The sequence below is a fragment of the Bombus vancouverensis genome, chromosome 5 (assembly GCF_051014615.1).
Source record: "Bombus vancouverensis nearcticus chromosome 5, iyBomVanc1_principal, whole genome shotgun sequence".
In the NCBI taxonomy this organism is placed as follows: domain Eukaryota; kingdom Metazoa; phylum Arthropoda; class Insecta; order Hymenoptera; family Apidae; genus Bombus; species Bombus vancouverensis.
The window spans coordinates 12,762,156-12,778,529 of NC_134915.1; the positions used below are offsets into that span (position 1 = coordinate 12,762,156).

The window sequence follows — 16,374 nt, forward strand, 5'->3', positions numbered from 1 at the left end:
ACTGGCAGTGGAGAAAAGGTAGCAAGGATAGTCGTTGGAGCGTCAGCGGAGAAGCATAAAGTGGTATTAGGGATTGGTATATCGCCATCAGAAGCGCGCAGGGACAGGATGCCACGATCGGCAATAAATATGGTTCATAAGCCAGGAATGGCTGGCGAAAGATATAGAAACGTTCCTAGACGTCCCGCAGCGAGTCGCGTGTCACACATAACGTCGACGAAACGGCTCTGTCGACTTTACGACCACGAATTAGGATTAAACCCGGCTTGGACCGTTCGCCATCATCTGCTTCGTTGATAGTCGAATGATTCAATTTATTCCAGCTTCGAGAAAGTTCTCCTTTTCTCTTACTCGTGTGGAGCAACACCGGGAGAAATGTTTATAACGGTGGTTCGTCGTATAATAATTATTAATCTGGTTGTAGTAAATAATTTCGAAACAGGGAAGCTGGGAAAAACTTAGATACAGGTCGTTTCGTCTTCCGTGATCCGCGAATCTCCGCTGGGGTCGGCCAGTCCAATCGAAAGGTCATTACAACTTTTTGCCGACTCAATCAAGAAGTTAATGTCCTTTAACCTCTAGGCGTTCCCCGCAGAGTTCGCAGAATCCCGGGAATCGTGAGCGTAAGAACTCGACGGCTCTCACATGCCGGGCAAAATAGATCACCAGTTTTATGATTGATCGCCTATTGGCTTCGCGTGCTAGCCAGCCTTTTTACTTCCTTTTTTTTCGCGATAGCGGGTATTATTGCTCAAGCATAGAACTCCAGTCTCACTCTGCTTCCTTTACTTGTATCGTTCCGTTTTACTATTTTTATGCTTTAACATCCGCTGAAAAAATATTGCAAATATTAACAAGCTTTGCCGAATAATTTTAAGTGAAATTTTGTCACGATGGAGGTGTTGGTAAAACAATGGCGTTGAAAAGATGATAAAAAATTGTGATTATCGGGTAGAAATGCTTTCGTAAGAGCCGCATATCACCTGGAGGGATCGTGGTATTTATCGAACTGCCGAGAAATGGGAGGAATTCGTCAAGAAGATAATCCGTAAAATGATGATCTCTGGTGGCTCTGCTGGTACCTTCTGTCCGCTACGGTCAATTTAATGCACCTCGTTTCTCTTCGGTAACGAGATGTTCGTAAGATGACCAACTATTAAACCACGAATAGTCCTGAACTTCAAAAATAAAGAATTAAAATCGAAATGATTCTTCAACGTCGTTGAATCTATATGCAACTTTATAAACGTTAAAGACGAAAAGAAAGATCGGAGAAAAGATTTCTCTCGAATAGAAAATGCTGGAGGGAATGCTCGAAAAGTCGGGGCGAATGATCATTGGCGGGATAATCGGGCACGGTGGAGGTCCATCAGCGGATTCGACGAGTCTGCCGAACGTCCAATATCCAGGAGATCGACCATAAAAAAAGGAGTCGAGGCTGGCGCGGGCGTTAAAAATATTCAAGATCGTTTGTCAGGCTGAATTACAGCCCCGCTCGGGCCCGCCATCACCCCCATTCCCTTTAGATCTCGGGCTAACGGGGTAACGGGATCCTGCGGAACGCGTTGCGCAACGTGGAGAGAGGGCAGAAGAGGAAAGAGTCGACGAGGACGGCTACGACGACGACGACGACGATCCCGGGCACATGTGTCGAACCTGAAATATGTAGGCGTGGTCTGGATGGGACTAGCAGACGCGTCCCGACGACCGAATATGTTCACCCCGTTCGTACGCTCCACCCCCGTCTAACCCTGGGAACGTTGCCATTGGCCGGTGCCACCCTCGTTGCGCCTCCACCTGCCACGCCGAGCTACCCTCCGCGGGATTCTACCCCTAAATACAGGGGATGCGCGGCCGGTTCCCTCATTTTAACGTGGTCCGCCGATGCACGTTGTACCCTTGTCCTCGTTCTCTGTGTTTCTTCTCCGGTGTTACTGCGATCGGATCGCTCATCTGTGCCGGTGTTATCACCGACGCTTGTGATTAACCTCATGTTTGTTATCCGATGGAAGGAAACTGTGTGAACTGATGTCTTAGACCAAGGAGGATTGACACCCGAAGGGGGTGAGCAGCGTGGCTGTTACACGGTGATTGCCGGAGGAAGAATTCTCTGTTGGACGCGTGGTCCGGTAAGTTTAGTTTTGTATGCTTGAAACAAAGCAATTAAGTGGTCTTTCGTTTCTCTACGAAAATTATAGTTTTTAGATAATTACTTTGTTACTACGCTTAATTTCGTGTACTTAATTGCTTTGTAATTTCCACGTGAAAGTCTTTGTTATTCGCGCTATCAATCGTTTAGAAGATATTGTCAATTCTCACCGACGTTCGATTACGCGTTTCCATTTGTTCAAACGCATCTACGAAATCGCTTGTCTATTTTCATTGACCCAGTTTCCCTCAGTTTGAGCATGGTCGTAACACCTGGTGTTCGAGTATAGAAGCGCGAGCCTCATCCATCATTTCCGCGGAGCTTGGTAAATTGACCATCGGCCGTCATTGTCACAGGTCGATCATCCGGAGCGAGCAGGATGACAATGGAAGATCGTACGAGTGGCATCGACCGTGCCGCCCCCGCGACGTCTACGACGGTCACGTCGGGGTTGACGTCGTCCAGTCCTCCGTCTATCAGCGACGTCACCTCCGACGCTTCGTATCCTCTTCAGCGTGCTAGCAAGCGTTCCTTCGACGTGGCGTTCCTCGTCGCGCCTGACGAGAACCTTGCTCGTCGGCAGAGCGAGAAAATGAGGATGGTGTCGAGCAGGAAGGATCGTATTCGCGAAGAAATATCAACGGAGAACATCTTGGACTCGGATAGACTGCCGCAGAATCTCACGATCAAGAACTACGACAACGACACCGGTGGTTCCGATAGGAGGAGGATGATGCAGTGCACGGAGAACTCTTTAAGTCCTCCATATATATCTCCGAGAACGCTGACTCCGACGTTACCAGGTTTGTCACCTGATACCGACACTCGGAGGTACGTCTCTGGCACCCGTCTACAGAAATCACCCAGTCCACCTGCGTTTGCTACTCATCAGTCGATGTTAACCACTTGCCCGGATGCGGTGGAGCCAAATCTGACTTGCAACAAGGTTTACGATACAGTTATACCCTGTCCGACCGACAGACATGGAGAATCTCGAAGCGCGTTTACGAAGGTGAATCTGACAGCACAAAGGAACGGCTTCAACGACGATGGACAGACTTCGCCAAGATCCTCCATATCGCCAGACGATCGTACCGGGTACCAGAGCAGCGTCAGTCCACCAGTGGTACCACTGACAGCTACTACTGGATACAAGTACGCGCCGTTTCCCACGAAAATGTCTTATCCTTTCCTGGTCAGTCCCGAGAGCAGTCAACCTGGTCTACTGGAGAATTTGAAGATACCCCAGATTGCCCAGCCACCCAAAGTACCCAGTCCAAAGATACCCAGCTTCCGACCGGATCTACCACCAGTTTATCCGAATTTGTCATACAATCCGATCTCCGTGTTTCCACCGATGGCGGATGCGTTGACTAGACCGAGATTTCTGGCGACGGCCGCTGGGGTGGCTGGTCTTCTGCCCTCGTCGTTCGCCGCGTTGACTCTGCCCGCGCAAAATGTTTGCGCCAAGTGCAATCTATCATTTCGGATGACCTCCGACCTGGTGTACCACATGAGATCACATCATAAGAACGAAAACTCCGGTGAAGCTGCCAGAAGGCGAAGGGAGGAGAAACTAAGGTGCCCCGTCTGCGACGAGAGCTTTAGGGAAAGGCACCATCTGACTAGGCACATGACTGCGCATCAGGATAAGGAGAGCGACGCGATCGTGGATCAGGTCGAAGTGAAGAGACGAGCCACCACTGTTCACAGCAAGTGACGACGGAAATCGTCGACAGAAGACACGATACTGACCAGTGGCTATTCGTTTGAAAATTAAGATGTTTCTTTTACGAAGGGGAGGATATGGAGTTTAAATTTTAAGGACTTTGAGAACTTGGAAGGAGAAGTGAGAGAATTTGTTTCAGGCGTGTTATTTTTTATTGTTATTTTATTATAAGGCTCGTTTAATCTGTTTTCATTCTGATCATTCATCTATGAGAATTGAAATTCGATCGGACGAAGATAAATGCTCTTCCAGTTTTTTAAGATATCATCTCCTAACATACGTAGCTCGATACACAGGATCACTTATTCTACCATAAACTCCTCGTTAACCAAATATTCACGAGATTTTTGCACTTGTCCATTTTAACTGAAGTACTTCACGAGATTAATCGATTACGACATTTTACATGGTATACGTGTATGATAACGAACTAATCGCTAGAAGCTTTACCGATTAACTTAAGAGATCTTACCTTTGCGAGATAAGGTGATATTCCCTCTTTAGTCAATATTAGGTAGGAGAAATTTGTAAATATCGCGATTAATCGTCGATTGATCGGACTTTATTCTAGTTTTAAGGGTATGATAGATCGCTCGAGTATTGCTTGAATCCCAATTATTTTCTTTTACGCCGTCACAATTTTCGCGATTTAAAATATTCTCAATATTTTTTTCCAGCTGGAAAACCGAACGTTTTGATTCACGTTGGCTGGTAGGCAGGTGTGTCGAGAGGGTTGGAGCACAGGTGGGGCAGAGAGCGTGTTCTGGCGGGGCAGAACGCGACGTAAGCCGCGTTCATTTGTGTGTCGGGGGTGGCGCGGCAATAAATAGATCGTAAACCGTACCCCGGCTAACACACAAACCGGCGGAGCGCGCATAATGGTAGGAAACAATGAATGCCGTAATCGGAAACAGTGCCGGTTTGTTATCTGCCATTTACACTCCATTTAACTTCAAACAGTGAATCGGCTGGCGCGCATTCGCGTTTTAAATACACGCGACCTCCGTAGCTATCCCCGGCTCCACCCCCGCCGTGCCTCACCCGCCCCTATGATCCCCTCCTGCTCGACGTACGGCTTAACATAGGGTTAACCTGCCGCTCGGAGTGGCTTAATATTGCCCGGAATTGCTTGACTTATCGCCACTTCCATTCCTGGCTTAATGTTTGCTTATTTCATCGCTCTGCTGAATCGTGATTCGCTCACCTGTGTATTTCTGTTATGTTTCCCTCTTTGGTCCTTCCTATCGAGCACATTGATAATTAAGAATTTATCAAAAGCATCGGGACAGAGGTGAAATAAAATAAGGAAACAGATGGGGTTCGAGCCAATACAAACGAATAAATCTTTTTAAGGATAAGAATGATAAAAGCTACAGTATTCTGTACAGCAATAATTGCAGTAGTGTGTATATATATTCGACCTCGAAGATTTTTTTTCAATTTTAATGAAAAAAAAAAGATGAGGGTGTTCTTTCCTCGATCGCTAAAGGAGACGTTAATACTGTAAAAGCGACTCATGGAATAGTATCTGTGGAAGTTCGGCGTTATCAAATAACGATTCTATATCGGATCCACGGATTTCTTAGAATATTGCGGCCCATACGACGTTGTTCTAGATATATGTGCACGATGTAAGTCTGATGTAAATGACTCTTCATACAGGTGTAAAATTATCATCGGCGTTCTGTTTTGTTTTATAAGAATTATTTATCACGACGTGTCACGTTGTATCGGTTCAATGTAAATATCACTCTGTACATAAGCACTGTATGTATTCGGAATCGTTGTTAATGAATAAAAAGAATATCCGTGAAGAGAACTCTGCGAATGTTAAACCTTATCCACTTCTTCGTTTCGTCTCTCCTCCATCTTATAAATTCTATGGTTTCGTAGCAGAAGTTTAACGTTATTCTACATCGTATTTCATTCGTTGTCCTTAATTCCTCATGGTAATAACTCTCTCATTCGGCAGAGGTATTAAAGTTATTTTTTTTAATTCGTTTCTCTTTTGTACGGTTGTCCCTGCACCGCCCAAAAGCCGATTACACGGCAATAGATTAATTTTTGACCACTTGAAATCTCTCCCTACTCGGATACTTTCGAACGTCGTTGTATCGATCGTTGTTTCCTAAGAAACCTTACTCGTATAACGTTTCTTAGAAACGATCGTAAAAATTACAATTACAAAGGAGGATACTGACAAATATTCCAGCGAAAGTGACTTGCGCAAATATCGACTTGTTGAATCGAACATCCACGCTAGAAAACTCCCTGAAGACTATTCAGGGAGGTATCAGCCTCTCGAGAGAAAAACCACAGAGAAATCCCCTAAACGGGTAACGTTAAGCCCGTCGAAACCGCAGCCAATACAACAAACAATCTCTTACCGCCCTCGTTTCGGCTTAACTTCGCCCCTTAACCCCCTACCCCGAGAATAAGTGTACTTACCCTCTGCCCGAGGTCCATAAAGATAAATAACACGAAGCAGCCCACGGGCTCCGGGAACAGTCATATCCCTTATAAAACTAGGAAGAACCCCCTCGGAAATTCCCATCATCCTCTTTCCACCGTGGCCTGCTCCTGTCTTCCATTTAACGAGCAAATCCATCCCCGACGCTTCCGTTTCTTCCACGCTTTCGTCTTATTATCGTCGCCCTTCCATCTCTACGGACTCGATGCCGAATTCGAGGAATCGTTCTCTTACAGTCACGAAACGTTGACGAAAGTATCAATCGACGACCGCAACGATTCAATAAAAACGAATCGCGGTATGGATGTGGAAGTGGATTTGAAAGAGATCCTGACCATTATGCTCGGTGGTTCGATTTAAAAGGAGCATCGCAGCCATTCATCCCTCTTGGTTCCGATCAGACAATCGGTCTTCCCACCCTTGTTAGCGATACTTCACCGTGGAGAATCGCGCGCATGCTTGTTCTGTCAGTGAAATAATGACAATGTCATAGCTCCGGGCTGATTTGCCACGGCGCCCTTGCCACGTGGGCGACGATTGGACGCGGATATGCTAATATGGCGTCCGTTCCAAGACATTAACTTCTCGGTTTGCCGATTCTCGCCAGACGAGTCACGTCTTCGACGCGAGACCACATACGCTACGTCGATCATTCGATATCTTCGCTTCTGTGTTCCCATGAACGGATCGAGCAAGACGTGACTCACCCTTACATATTTCATCTTCCATTGCATTCGTTAAGAAACGAGACTTGCTTCAAAGATTTGAACTTCTATGTAAGATATTGTAATCGAAGAAGCACTTTATTTTTGTAAAAAAGTATACGGCCGAAAGTCAGAGTTTATACGAGTGCTGGTAGAAAGATGGGTCCCAATGCCGTCGGTCACCCCGATTCCCAATTAGCCACGGTGTTTCGTCGCGATTATGTAACTTGACTGCGAACACGCAGCTTACATCGGTCTCACGATGATCCCCGTTTCGGCGTATCGATCTCAATCAGACGTTGCTAAACGATTTTCACAACGCCACTTTTCTAGGACATATGCTTCGTTTCGCCTTTAAGCTTTTTCACACGCGATACCAGAAGCAATTACGATGGAAATACATACATCCGCTTGTAGTATAAAATACGGAAACGTGTCAAATTTACCGAATTTCTCAACCACGAGAATAAACACACGTCCAGCATATCGCCGGTATCGCTGAATCCTTCTGTCCTGTCGCGGGAGATGGTAAATCCGCGGTGAAAGGACAGCCGCCGAATTCGAAGCGGATACTGCGCACCGTTCGCGCATAGTTTGCGGCTCGACAAAGAGCTGTCTGGGAAAAAAGCAGACCGCAGCGGTGTCGTGCGGTAGAGGCCGAAATAGAAAGGACCGGCCAGGCGGGCAATAATTCGAAACAAAATGTCAAGCGGCCACCATTGTCGAGTGCGGTGGTGCGGTAGGCGCCAACTAGCGCCGACGAGAAAATATCGCCGACAGTAAATCAAGGTGTAGAAGAGGATTCACCACCTTCTCCCATCCCCTGGCTCACACGCTCTCTTCCCTCCTGTCCCTTCCACCCTCGCAGGCCTGTTTCATCCCTCTGCGGATGGTCCAGCCGCACGATCGCGCCCTCACCAGCTTCCGTTCCTTGTCACTGTGTGCTTCGTGCGCCGCGGTGTTTCGTGTTGACGTTCAAGGTTACACGTTTGGATAGTCGTTTGAGCATTGATAAAGTTCAGAAGGTACTTTTTCGTGAATTCTGAGGAAGAATATCTTTTTTTCAATTAACATGGTTAAAAAAGGTGGACGATTTTTTGTGATATCGAAGCATATGAGAGAAAGAGAGAGAGGGGATGGTTGTACGGTGGAAAAAAGATTTTCCATCCTGCTTAAATATGTCCGACCGCAAAGCAATAAAATATCTTTATCTTACTCGTGCCATTACTCCCTTGATTCAGTGGGGTTCAATTTACATTCCTATCGGGGCTTCGGAAAGATAAGTCCATTTAAATAAATTAGTAATGCTATCTCTTGGTCGGCGGCCCGGGGTGGCGTTTAATAATATTTTATCAATTTTCGCGGCGATTCGTTACGCGGTGACGCCGTTCACCATTGTTCCGACGTACAATTGCTCGAGTTTTAAACTTTACGCCTCGATGAATCATCTTTCGCGAACCGATTTGCCGCGTGATAAGTTGCTGAAAAAGTTCTCCGCTGCCTCAAAAAACATTTCGCGGATCGATGAATCGCTACGTAGCGGAACAATTTGTAGTTCTTACATTTACACTTATATTTGTAGCTTTTAAAGGAAAATTCGTTGGAAAAAAATTGTAAGGTATCGGCTCTTTTTATTATTTTTGCCTACTACCAAGTAGCGTAAAGCAGCGGGTGAGAATTTTGAAAATAGATCTGTTCTGTTCGTCGTTTGTGCAGAGTTGTCGTTTCCCCTTTGTGGCTGGCGTGTAGGTAGGACAATATAATGGGGCATAACAACGGCGTTAACACGCACTGGCCGACCCCGGACGCGACCCGGGACCCTCGCCGGGTGAATTACACCTCTGATAATTACTAGAAATTAATGTTCGAGCCTTACACCGGTCATTGTGAACCGAGTCGTTTAACCAACCCTTGTTTACTTGCTTTTACGCTTTTAATCGCGATACCTGTATCACTTACCGAGATTTTTTTCATCCTCTCTTTCAATCGCTTTATCTCGAAAGGAGTTAAACGGAATATTTCATACGTGGTCTATCCAATTATCATCGAATCACGATTGCATCTGCTTCAAAATCAGTAAGAAGGCAGGAAATAGGAAAGGAGAGAGATGGGCGAGAAGCAGAGGGCAAGAAAAGACGACGGGGTTCGTAAAATTGAAAAATTAAAATCGGCGCCGATGACGGCGCGGATCCGCGGCCGATATAGAGGGCGGACCGCCCGATGGGATGTATTAAAGCTGCGGCAAGGGCCACACCAGCAGATAGGTTAATGTGAATTTATTGCGATCGAGATATCGCGTCGGCCAGAAAGCAGAGACGCGTGCTACGCGCCCCGTCGAACCGATAGCTATTGTGCAACCGCTTTCAAATCGTTCCTAGTAAAGGTCCAGACCGCGACCAAGGGGATCCGTCGCTGTTTTAAACCAACCACCCATTTTCCTGGGGTCGAGCTTCTTATCTGAATGCATCTGGGACTGCCACGCGTACAGCTTCTTCTCCGGTTAAATGAATTGCGAGCGATACCGTGATTCCCTGATCGCCGGACGATTCTTCTAGAATTCCGAAGACAGAGTATCGTCTCTACCCTTGCATTGTACTAATTTTCTCTACGATCAGAGACCTTGACTCTTACTTATAGAGCTCTGCTTGTTCTATCCATTCGAAAGTATCAATCGGAGATCGTAAAATTTTATTCGCTAAATCCCATCGAATTAATGCTTCTTTTAACCTTCGAACGACGATCGTCATGTAGATATTTCACGTTTATTTCTGTCTAGATTGCATGTACGAATTACTATTCTATGAAACTATACGAACGATTTCATTTCTTAAATTAATTTCATTATTATATCACGATGGAAAGTCTTTTTTCTCCGCTTAATTGATATAAATTAAAATATTTGTCGCTTGTCACGACCGTATTCTTCCTCTGCTGGAGGATCGTTATCGCTCTTAGCGATACTATAAATTGTTTTTGTAAGAAGAATCTGGTGGATCAATCGAAGGAGACAGGCTGCTCCGATCGGGCCGGTCTCCAGATAGCTTCTGGTGCGAGGCTGTCCTCCTCGGCGCGGCCCCGCGCGTCTTCTTCGAGCCTCTCCGCCGGATAGTCCCTGTGATCGTATATCACATTACTTTAATTCATATGGTAATCGCGCGCGGCGCAGTGACTACGCGGCTCCGGCGAAAACTTTCGGAACAATGCGAGGGACAATGCGAGGGGTGCGTGGGAGGGAGTGGGGAGGGGGTGGTGCACGGGGGATGTAGAGGTAGTGCGGAGGAGAGGACACCGTCGCTCGCAGAGGGGATGGAACAACGCCAGGGTGAAAGGAGGGTAGAGGCACTGGAAATGGTGGAGTTGGACGAGAACGGTGCGAATGCGATATTGAATTCGCCCCTGGCGACGTGCCTGTTATCGACAATGTCCGACCGCTGGACCGGAAGCCATTTGCTCGCTCTGTGACGAAATTTATGAAAGTTTCGCGGACCTCTCGCGGTATAATTGGGAAGGCTGCCGCATGTGTGGCAGCGCGAAGGTGGACTGGTCGACCTGTGCTTTGCACCGTCCTGAACATGTTTGCTTCACTCGAGCGCTGCTGCCCGATTCCGTTGCGGAAACGGAAGAAGCGACCCGCCCCCTGAGTATTTTCTGTCGCGTTGACGTCACTTTGACTGTTAGAGAGAATTTGACACGGGAGCTACAACAGTGTGTAGGAATATTCTATTCTGTGCATCGTGGAACAGTTACATTGTCTTTGATAATAAATATAGAAGGATATAAAATAAGATTCGCAAAATTTGGTCAGGATTCAGAGTGGGAAAAGGAACGAAGCTTGGTTGCTGGATTAAAAGGATTGTTGTTTCGATTCTGTTGGCAGTCGCCCCGGTGTCGGGTTCCGATAGAAATGAAATTCCCATTTCGCGATGAAAACCGCGGCTCAATCCGCGACGAATCCATATGCCGAGGAGCGCGCTATCCAATCTGAAAGTGGCCGGTTAAAGCGAACAGCTTATGCACCATACGTTTCGGGCGCATGTTCGCGCCCACGTTCGTGATTTCGTCCAGAAGCAACGAAAACCACCGATGGAAATGAATGCCGCGTAGCTCTGGCCCAGATCCCGTTTCCGATTTTCCCTTTTCGCGCTCCATTTTCGTTCTTCGAGAATACTTTCGCGTATGGATGCGAAATGATGAAAAGTGGAGTGATCAAAGTTTCATTCGAACTGTACAGAGCTTATGTCAGATCTGTTTCTATTGAAACTGAAACCAGAAAGCTATGTGGTTTAGATTGAGCGACGATTAATTCAAGCAAAGCTCTCTCTCTCTCTTTCTCTTCCTCTTTCTCTGGCGATCATTAAAAGTATGACAAAATCTGCAAAATTTCAGCATCCAAATTTCGATTGAAGCGCCTGATGGAAATTGGCCGGTTGGCCATATGCGTCGATTCTCTAGTTGTGCGCGCAGAAAAGCTGGATGGGCGTCGAGGAGGTGGCGAAGCGGCAGGGTCCGGGGTGGTGGGCCGCATTACAAATTTAATCTTACAAATGGATCCGAAAACTTGGAAACAATGGAATATATGAAATGCGGCCGCGTATATCATGTCGCTAGACACGGGGTGGTTCCAGCGGCAATATTGTCAGGGCCGATCCATATTCTCCGCGAGCGTGCAGGGGGATGGGGCCCGGCTAGATCCAGAGAACGGGGAAATATCGAAGGAAGGGTGGAAAGAAAGGCAAAACACGCTGTTGGCAAGACAAGAAGTCGCGAGACACGCATGGTTCCTGTCGCGTTCCAACCAGCACGTGTGGCCCCTAGATTCTGGCATCACATAGGTACGGAGTTATCGAGCACGCTGAGGTCGAGATACGTCGTAAAGAATTTATAACCGACTCTCTGAAAACGATTTCTCATCGATGATAGCATTCCTTAAACTTTGCAGAACAGTCGGTTCTAGTTATAGTATTGCTTCCTACTTCTTCGTCGTTTCTCTTCAGGGTTGATTAACAAATATCGGCGCTTGCAACGAAACTGATGAATTTTTAGAACAAAGCTATTTCGTAGGAAAATGGAAGGGAACAGTGGACGATCCATTTCCGCGATTCGATCAAAGAATTTGTGGAGGCAAGGGACGCGTAAGCAAGCGTTTGTGGAGAGGATAAAAGGGAAGGGAGAAAGCTCGTAGGTTCGAGGCAGAGTCTACCCGGCTAGATTAGCATAAATATGGCGTCTTAGAACGGGGCAGTTTGTCATCGTTAGCAAAGCACACGCTTCCTGGGACTTGTCGAGTCACACTCCTCTGAATCGTCGTGGCCGCTTCTATTCCGCACGGGGTACCGACAAACGTTCCACAGGAAGGAAACCACCGATGTAGGTTGTTGGATACACGACGAGCGACCGTGCGAGTTAGCTAGTCGGGATTGTATCCACCCGCCACCCTCTAGAACTCGTTTTTGCCCCTTTCCTGACCTTGCTAGTAGGAGACAGGTACTTCGGTAGCCGAACTTCCCGAACGCAGATTTCGCACTGGCTAAAGGATAACGTGATTTAGATCTCGTTCCAGGTGCTAGTTGGAGTTAAATTGCCTCCGTTCTACGCGGAGCCACGCTAGGAAAGGACACTGTAGGGATAATGTAGTCACTTTCGATGTTCAAACCTTTAGTTGTAACTTTCGTCGAACTTTCCTCGCAACTTTAAAATTTAAAATCTGTATATCACAGAAAAATGGCGTTACTCATAGAAAGTAAAAGATGCGAATTTCTTCCGGAACAGTTTTCTTCAAGATACGAGATGAATTGGCTTTTTATCGCAATTTCATAAAAGCATCGATCTATCAGGCTGAAATAGAAAGCTCGCGCAACTTTGCCGATTCATTCGATCGGCTCGCGTTATTACGATCTCGCCCTAGTATCGTCACCAATCTGCTAAAACGCATCGCCATACTTCATAAACACCCCTGCATGCCCGCAAGACGTATTAGCCTCGAGATGCCACGGCGAGCGGGAGTGACATTACTTTTCTATTAGAACGATTGGACGAAAGAAAGAATCGATATCCGCGCCCATAGTTTCCGTTCGCTTTCTATCCCCCTGAAATCTATTCTACCGCCCTTGAACATCTTATCGCATCATGGCGAAAAATGTTCATTTCCCGAAGATTTTCTAATTTAAAAGTTCCACAGACATCTATGTTTTCTTTGCAATCAATCAACAACTTTTGACAAATTCTTAGGACAGATTCGCGGATGACTTTCAGTCTCCTTCGAACCCCCGACTGCCGTACTCGAGGGAGCGTTTACCGCGGATAATTCATATTTATGACTGAACGCTTTATCAACCCCACTTGCCTCGTATACATTTAATTGAGACGTCCGTGTCGGAAGCAATAGGGTGCGAACCCTGTTGTCTCAGGGGGTTGGAAACACAATGGCTCTACCACTCGATGGACGTTCGCTTCGTTTCTCTGGACTGTCGTTGACCGTCGTTAACGATCTGCATGGATTTCCTCGATATTCGAGTGCGTATCCGGTCCGATCATTCTTCTTGCTCGTCGTGCGATTCGTCGCGACTGATTCGTGGCCAATCGCTGACCATCGTCGTTCTTATTGAGTCACTGCAGAAATCGAGCTACGCGGTTCCTCTATACTCTATCCGATAAACCTTTATTGAAAATTTACGTCGACTTTTATATTTCACATATTTATAGGAATCGCATAACATTTAGAATTCTCTATACCGTTTTGATTCTTCCACCTCGACTACTGCTCGCTTATCCGGAATCTCTATCCCTGGACGTATGCTGGTTCCATTGGGAATTTGTTTCCCGCAAAATTGGTAAGCCTATTCAGATAACATGCTATAACTATGATCCGTTCTTAATATCCCGTGGATCTTTTACATTGGAATAACGTAGATTGGTAGCTGACGTTACATTTGTCTATAGAACTGTAAATAGATACATAGACTGCCCAGATTCTTCTGTTGTTTAAGAGGTTTCAGAAAGATCGCATTATTCTACACATCTCTGTACAGACTCTAACTAACTATGCCTTCGGTAGCTCTATCAAGCGTATCTGCAAACATGCCAATTCACTCGTCCATCTACCCGACTGCTTCTGCGAATTGCTGCTCGTGTTTAAGAAACATGTCAGTAACTCGTCTTTATTCTCGCACCATACGTCATTTCCTATTAATTGTTAATTACTTTTACTGTGCCAAAGGATTATTATTATTATTATTATCGTTTTGATAATTATTTATTTAAGTTCGGTGTAAATTATAGCAAATCGTAGTTGAGATTTTGAGTATACCTAGACATATTATCGCATTTTTCGATGACATTCTCCTAAGATCCAGAGACATGCTCAAGCGAACAAATTACAAATAAATCGGCCATCAAAGATGAAGAAATCAGTACGTTTGGCGAGTTCTCCACGAAGAAAGAGGTGGATTTACGAGCTGCTCCCAGAGCGAGCGATTACGCGCTCGTAAAGAAGCTCGTAAGTGGAATCGTTCCCGTGGCGCGTTCTCACGATCGGTCCGAGCGATCGTCATCGAAGGCGCGCAGGGCCTTTTAGCGATTGCAGCCATGTATCTGGCCCGTCGATTGAGTTATCGCGCGATAGCCTCGACGCCACCGGCCAAGTAATTGAACCAAAACTTTCTCGCCACCGGTTACCGATCCTCTTTCTATCCTTCCTCTTCCTCCCTTTCTTTCCTTCGAACGATGCGACGCGAGGAATGCGAGCAAAGAGGAGGAAGAAGAACAGACAGAGAGGAGGAAAAAGAAGAAAACGAAATTGGAAAGTGTCCGCGGGAAGTTGCCGACGCCCGGCCACTATTATTATTATCGGTCGACACAGGCCGATCCCCCCGCGATCGGCTTTTAATCTTCGATCGTCGATCGGCCTATTAGGCGGGAACAGGCGAATGGCCCGTAATTGAAACTCTGTTATCGCGGCCTTCTACGTGATTGCATCGGTAGCGCGAGGCCGAATCATTCGCGTTTATCTGCCGGCAAGAAGTTCTCGCGCGATCTCGCGGCTCGTCGATGAGATCGCTCGCCAAACCGTGTCTTTTTAGCCGACACCCACCCTTCCAAGAAGAAACTTAATGAAATCGGAGCTACGGATATCGTTCGATCTTGTTCGTCCGCAACGTACCGCTGAACGAACGTTCCGTCGTATCTGCATCGTAAATTAATTTCCTCTCGTGGAATATGTTAATAGCGATCGTACGAGGATGGTTCGCTATCGAATAAGAAAACAGGCGACAGGTTGATGAAAATTTTTAAATATCGTCGATCGATGTTACGAGAAGACGTTAGAGACTTGGGATTTTTTTCTAGAGGGAGAAGATAATTGATTTCTCTTTTTTACGATCCGACGACGGCCCGATGGACAAACAAAAGCTTTCGACTATCGATCCTTCCTCGTGGTCCCGCTTCCATACTTTTCGTCCCGTGATCCCAGAGGGTCCGCTCCGGATCCATAAGTATTTTCTCAGATTGAAAAGCTTTCGGCATGAAATATGGGTCAGAGATATGGGCGCAACCCTTCTACGGTTTTAATGGAATTAGTATTTAATACTGGTGGGTGTTGGGGGCGCGAAAGGGGCCGGCCGGAAAGGGGGAAAAAACTAAGTGGTTCTGTCCTGTTAGGAGCAGTCTCCCGTTTACCGGTATTGCCTTTGCAGAAAATTTACTACTCGTTAGAGGCCTCGAATTAAAAGGCCGTCGCGCAAGAGCGCGGATAACGTCCGGAAGAAAAAATACTGCTCCCCGCGATTCCATTTGTGCCGTCTATGGACCTTGGAAGGGACGGTGGCTTGCTGAAGAAATAGAGGCGGTTCCCAGTGAAAAACAAGCAACGAATCGAACGTAATACGTCACTGACGATTACGAAGCAAATGGCAACAGGATATCCTCAAATATTTCCCAGATTCGTATCGGTCTGGCTTGTACAATGTGACGAAACTGTAGATTAAACTATTAAGCAGCGGTACCAATTGCTTCAGATGTGCTTAGAGTTGCATTTAGAATTTCACTTCTTTAAAACAATTTGACAAACATTAATTTTGCCTCGGATCCACATTGATTCAAGTCCATGATTGTATTTTTTTACTAGGAACTTCCGACTAAAAGTTTATAATCGTCTGAGCTCTTACAGAAAATTTTCGGCCTTTAAGATATTGATTCGAATATTGAACAAGTAAGTTACGTACGACATTTGCCTTTGATTCATGTTCGATGAATATTTATCGTTAGCAGGAAATTAGCAATATCAGATATTCCCGACAAACTGAGGCGACGCGTCCCGTTCGCCAAA

At 46.2% G+C, this 16,374-nt stretch overlaps 1 protein-coding gene across 1 annotated transcript; it reads left to right on the plus strand.

The window, feature by feature from the left end:
- Nucleotides 1-926: 926 nt before the first annotated feature.
- LOC117156127 (uncharacterized) lies at nt 927-5,729 on the plus strand. The gene is made up of 2 exons (XM_033332885.2): nt 927-2,129; nt 2,506-5,729. Exon 2 carries the CDS (start codon nt 2,529-2,531, stop codon nt 3,867-3,869), a length of 1,341 nt encoding a protein of 446 aa, XP_033188776.2. The 5' UTR covers nt 927-2,129; nt 2,506-2,528; the 3' UTR covers nt 3,870-5,729.
- The last annotated feature ends 10,645 nt before the right edge of the window (nt 5,730-16,374 follow it).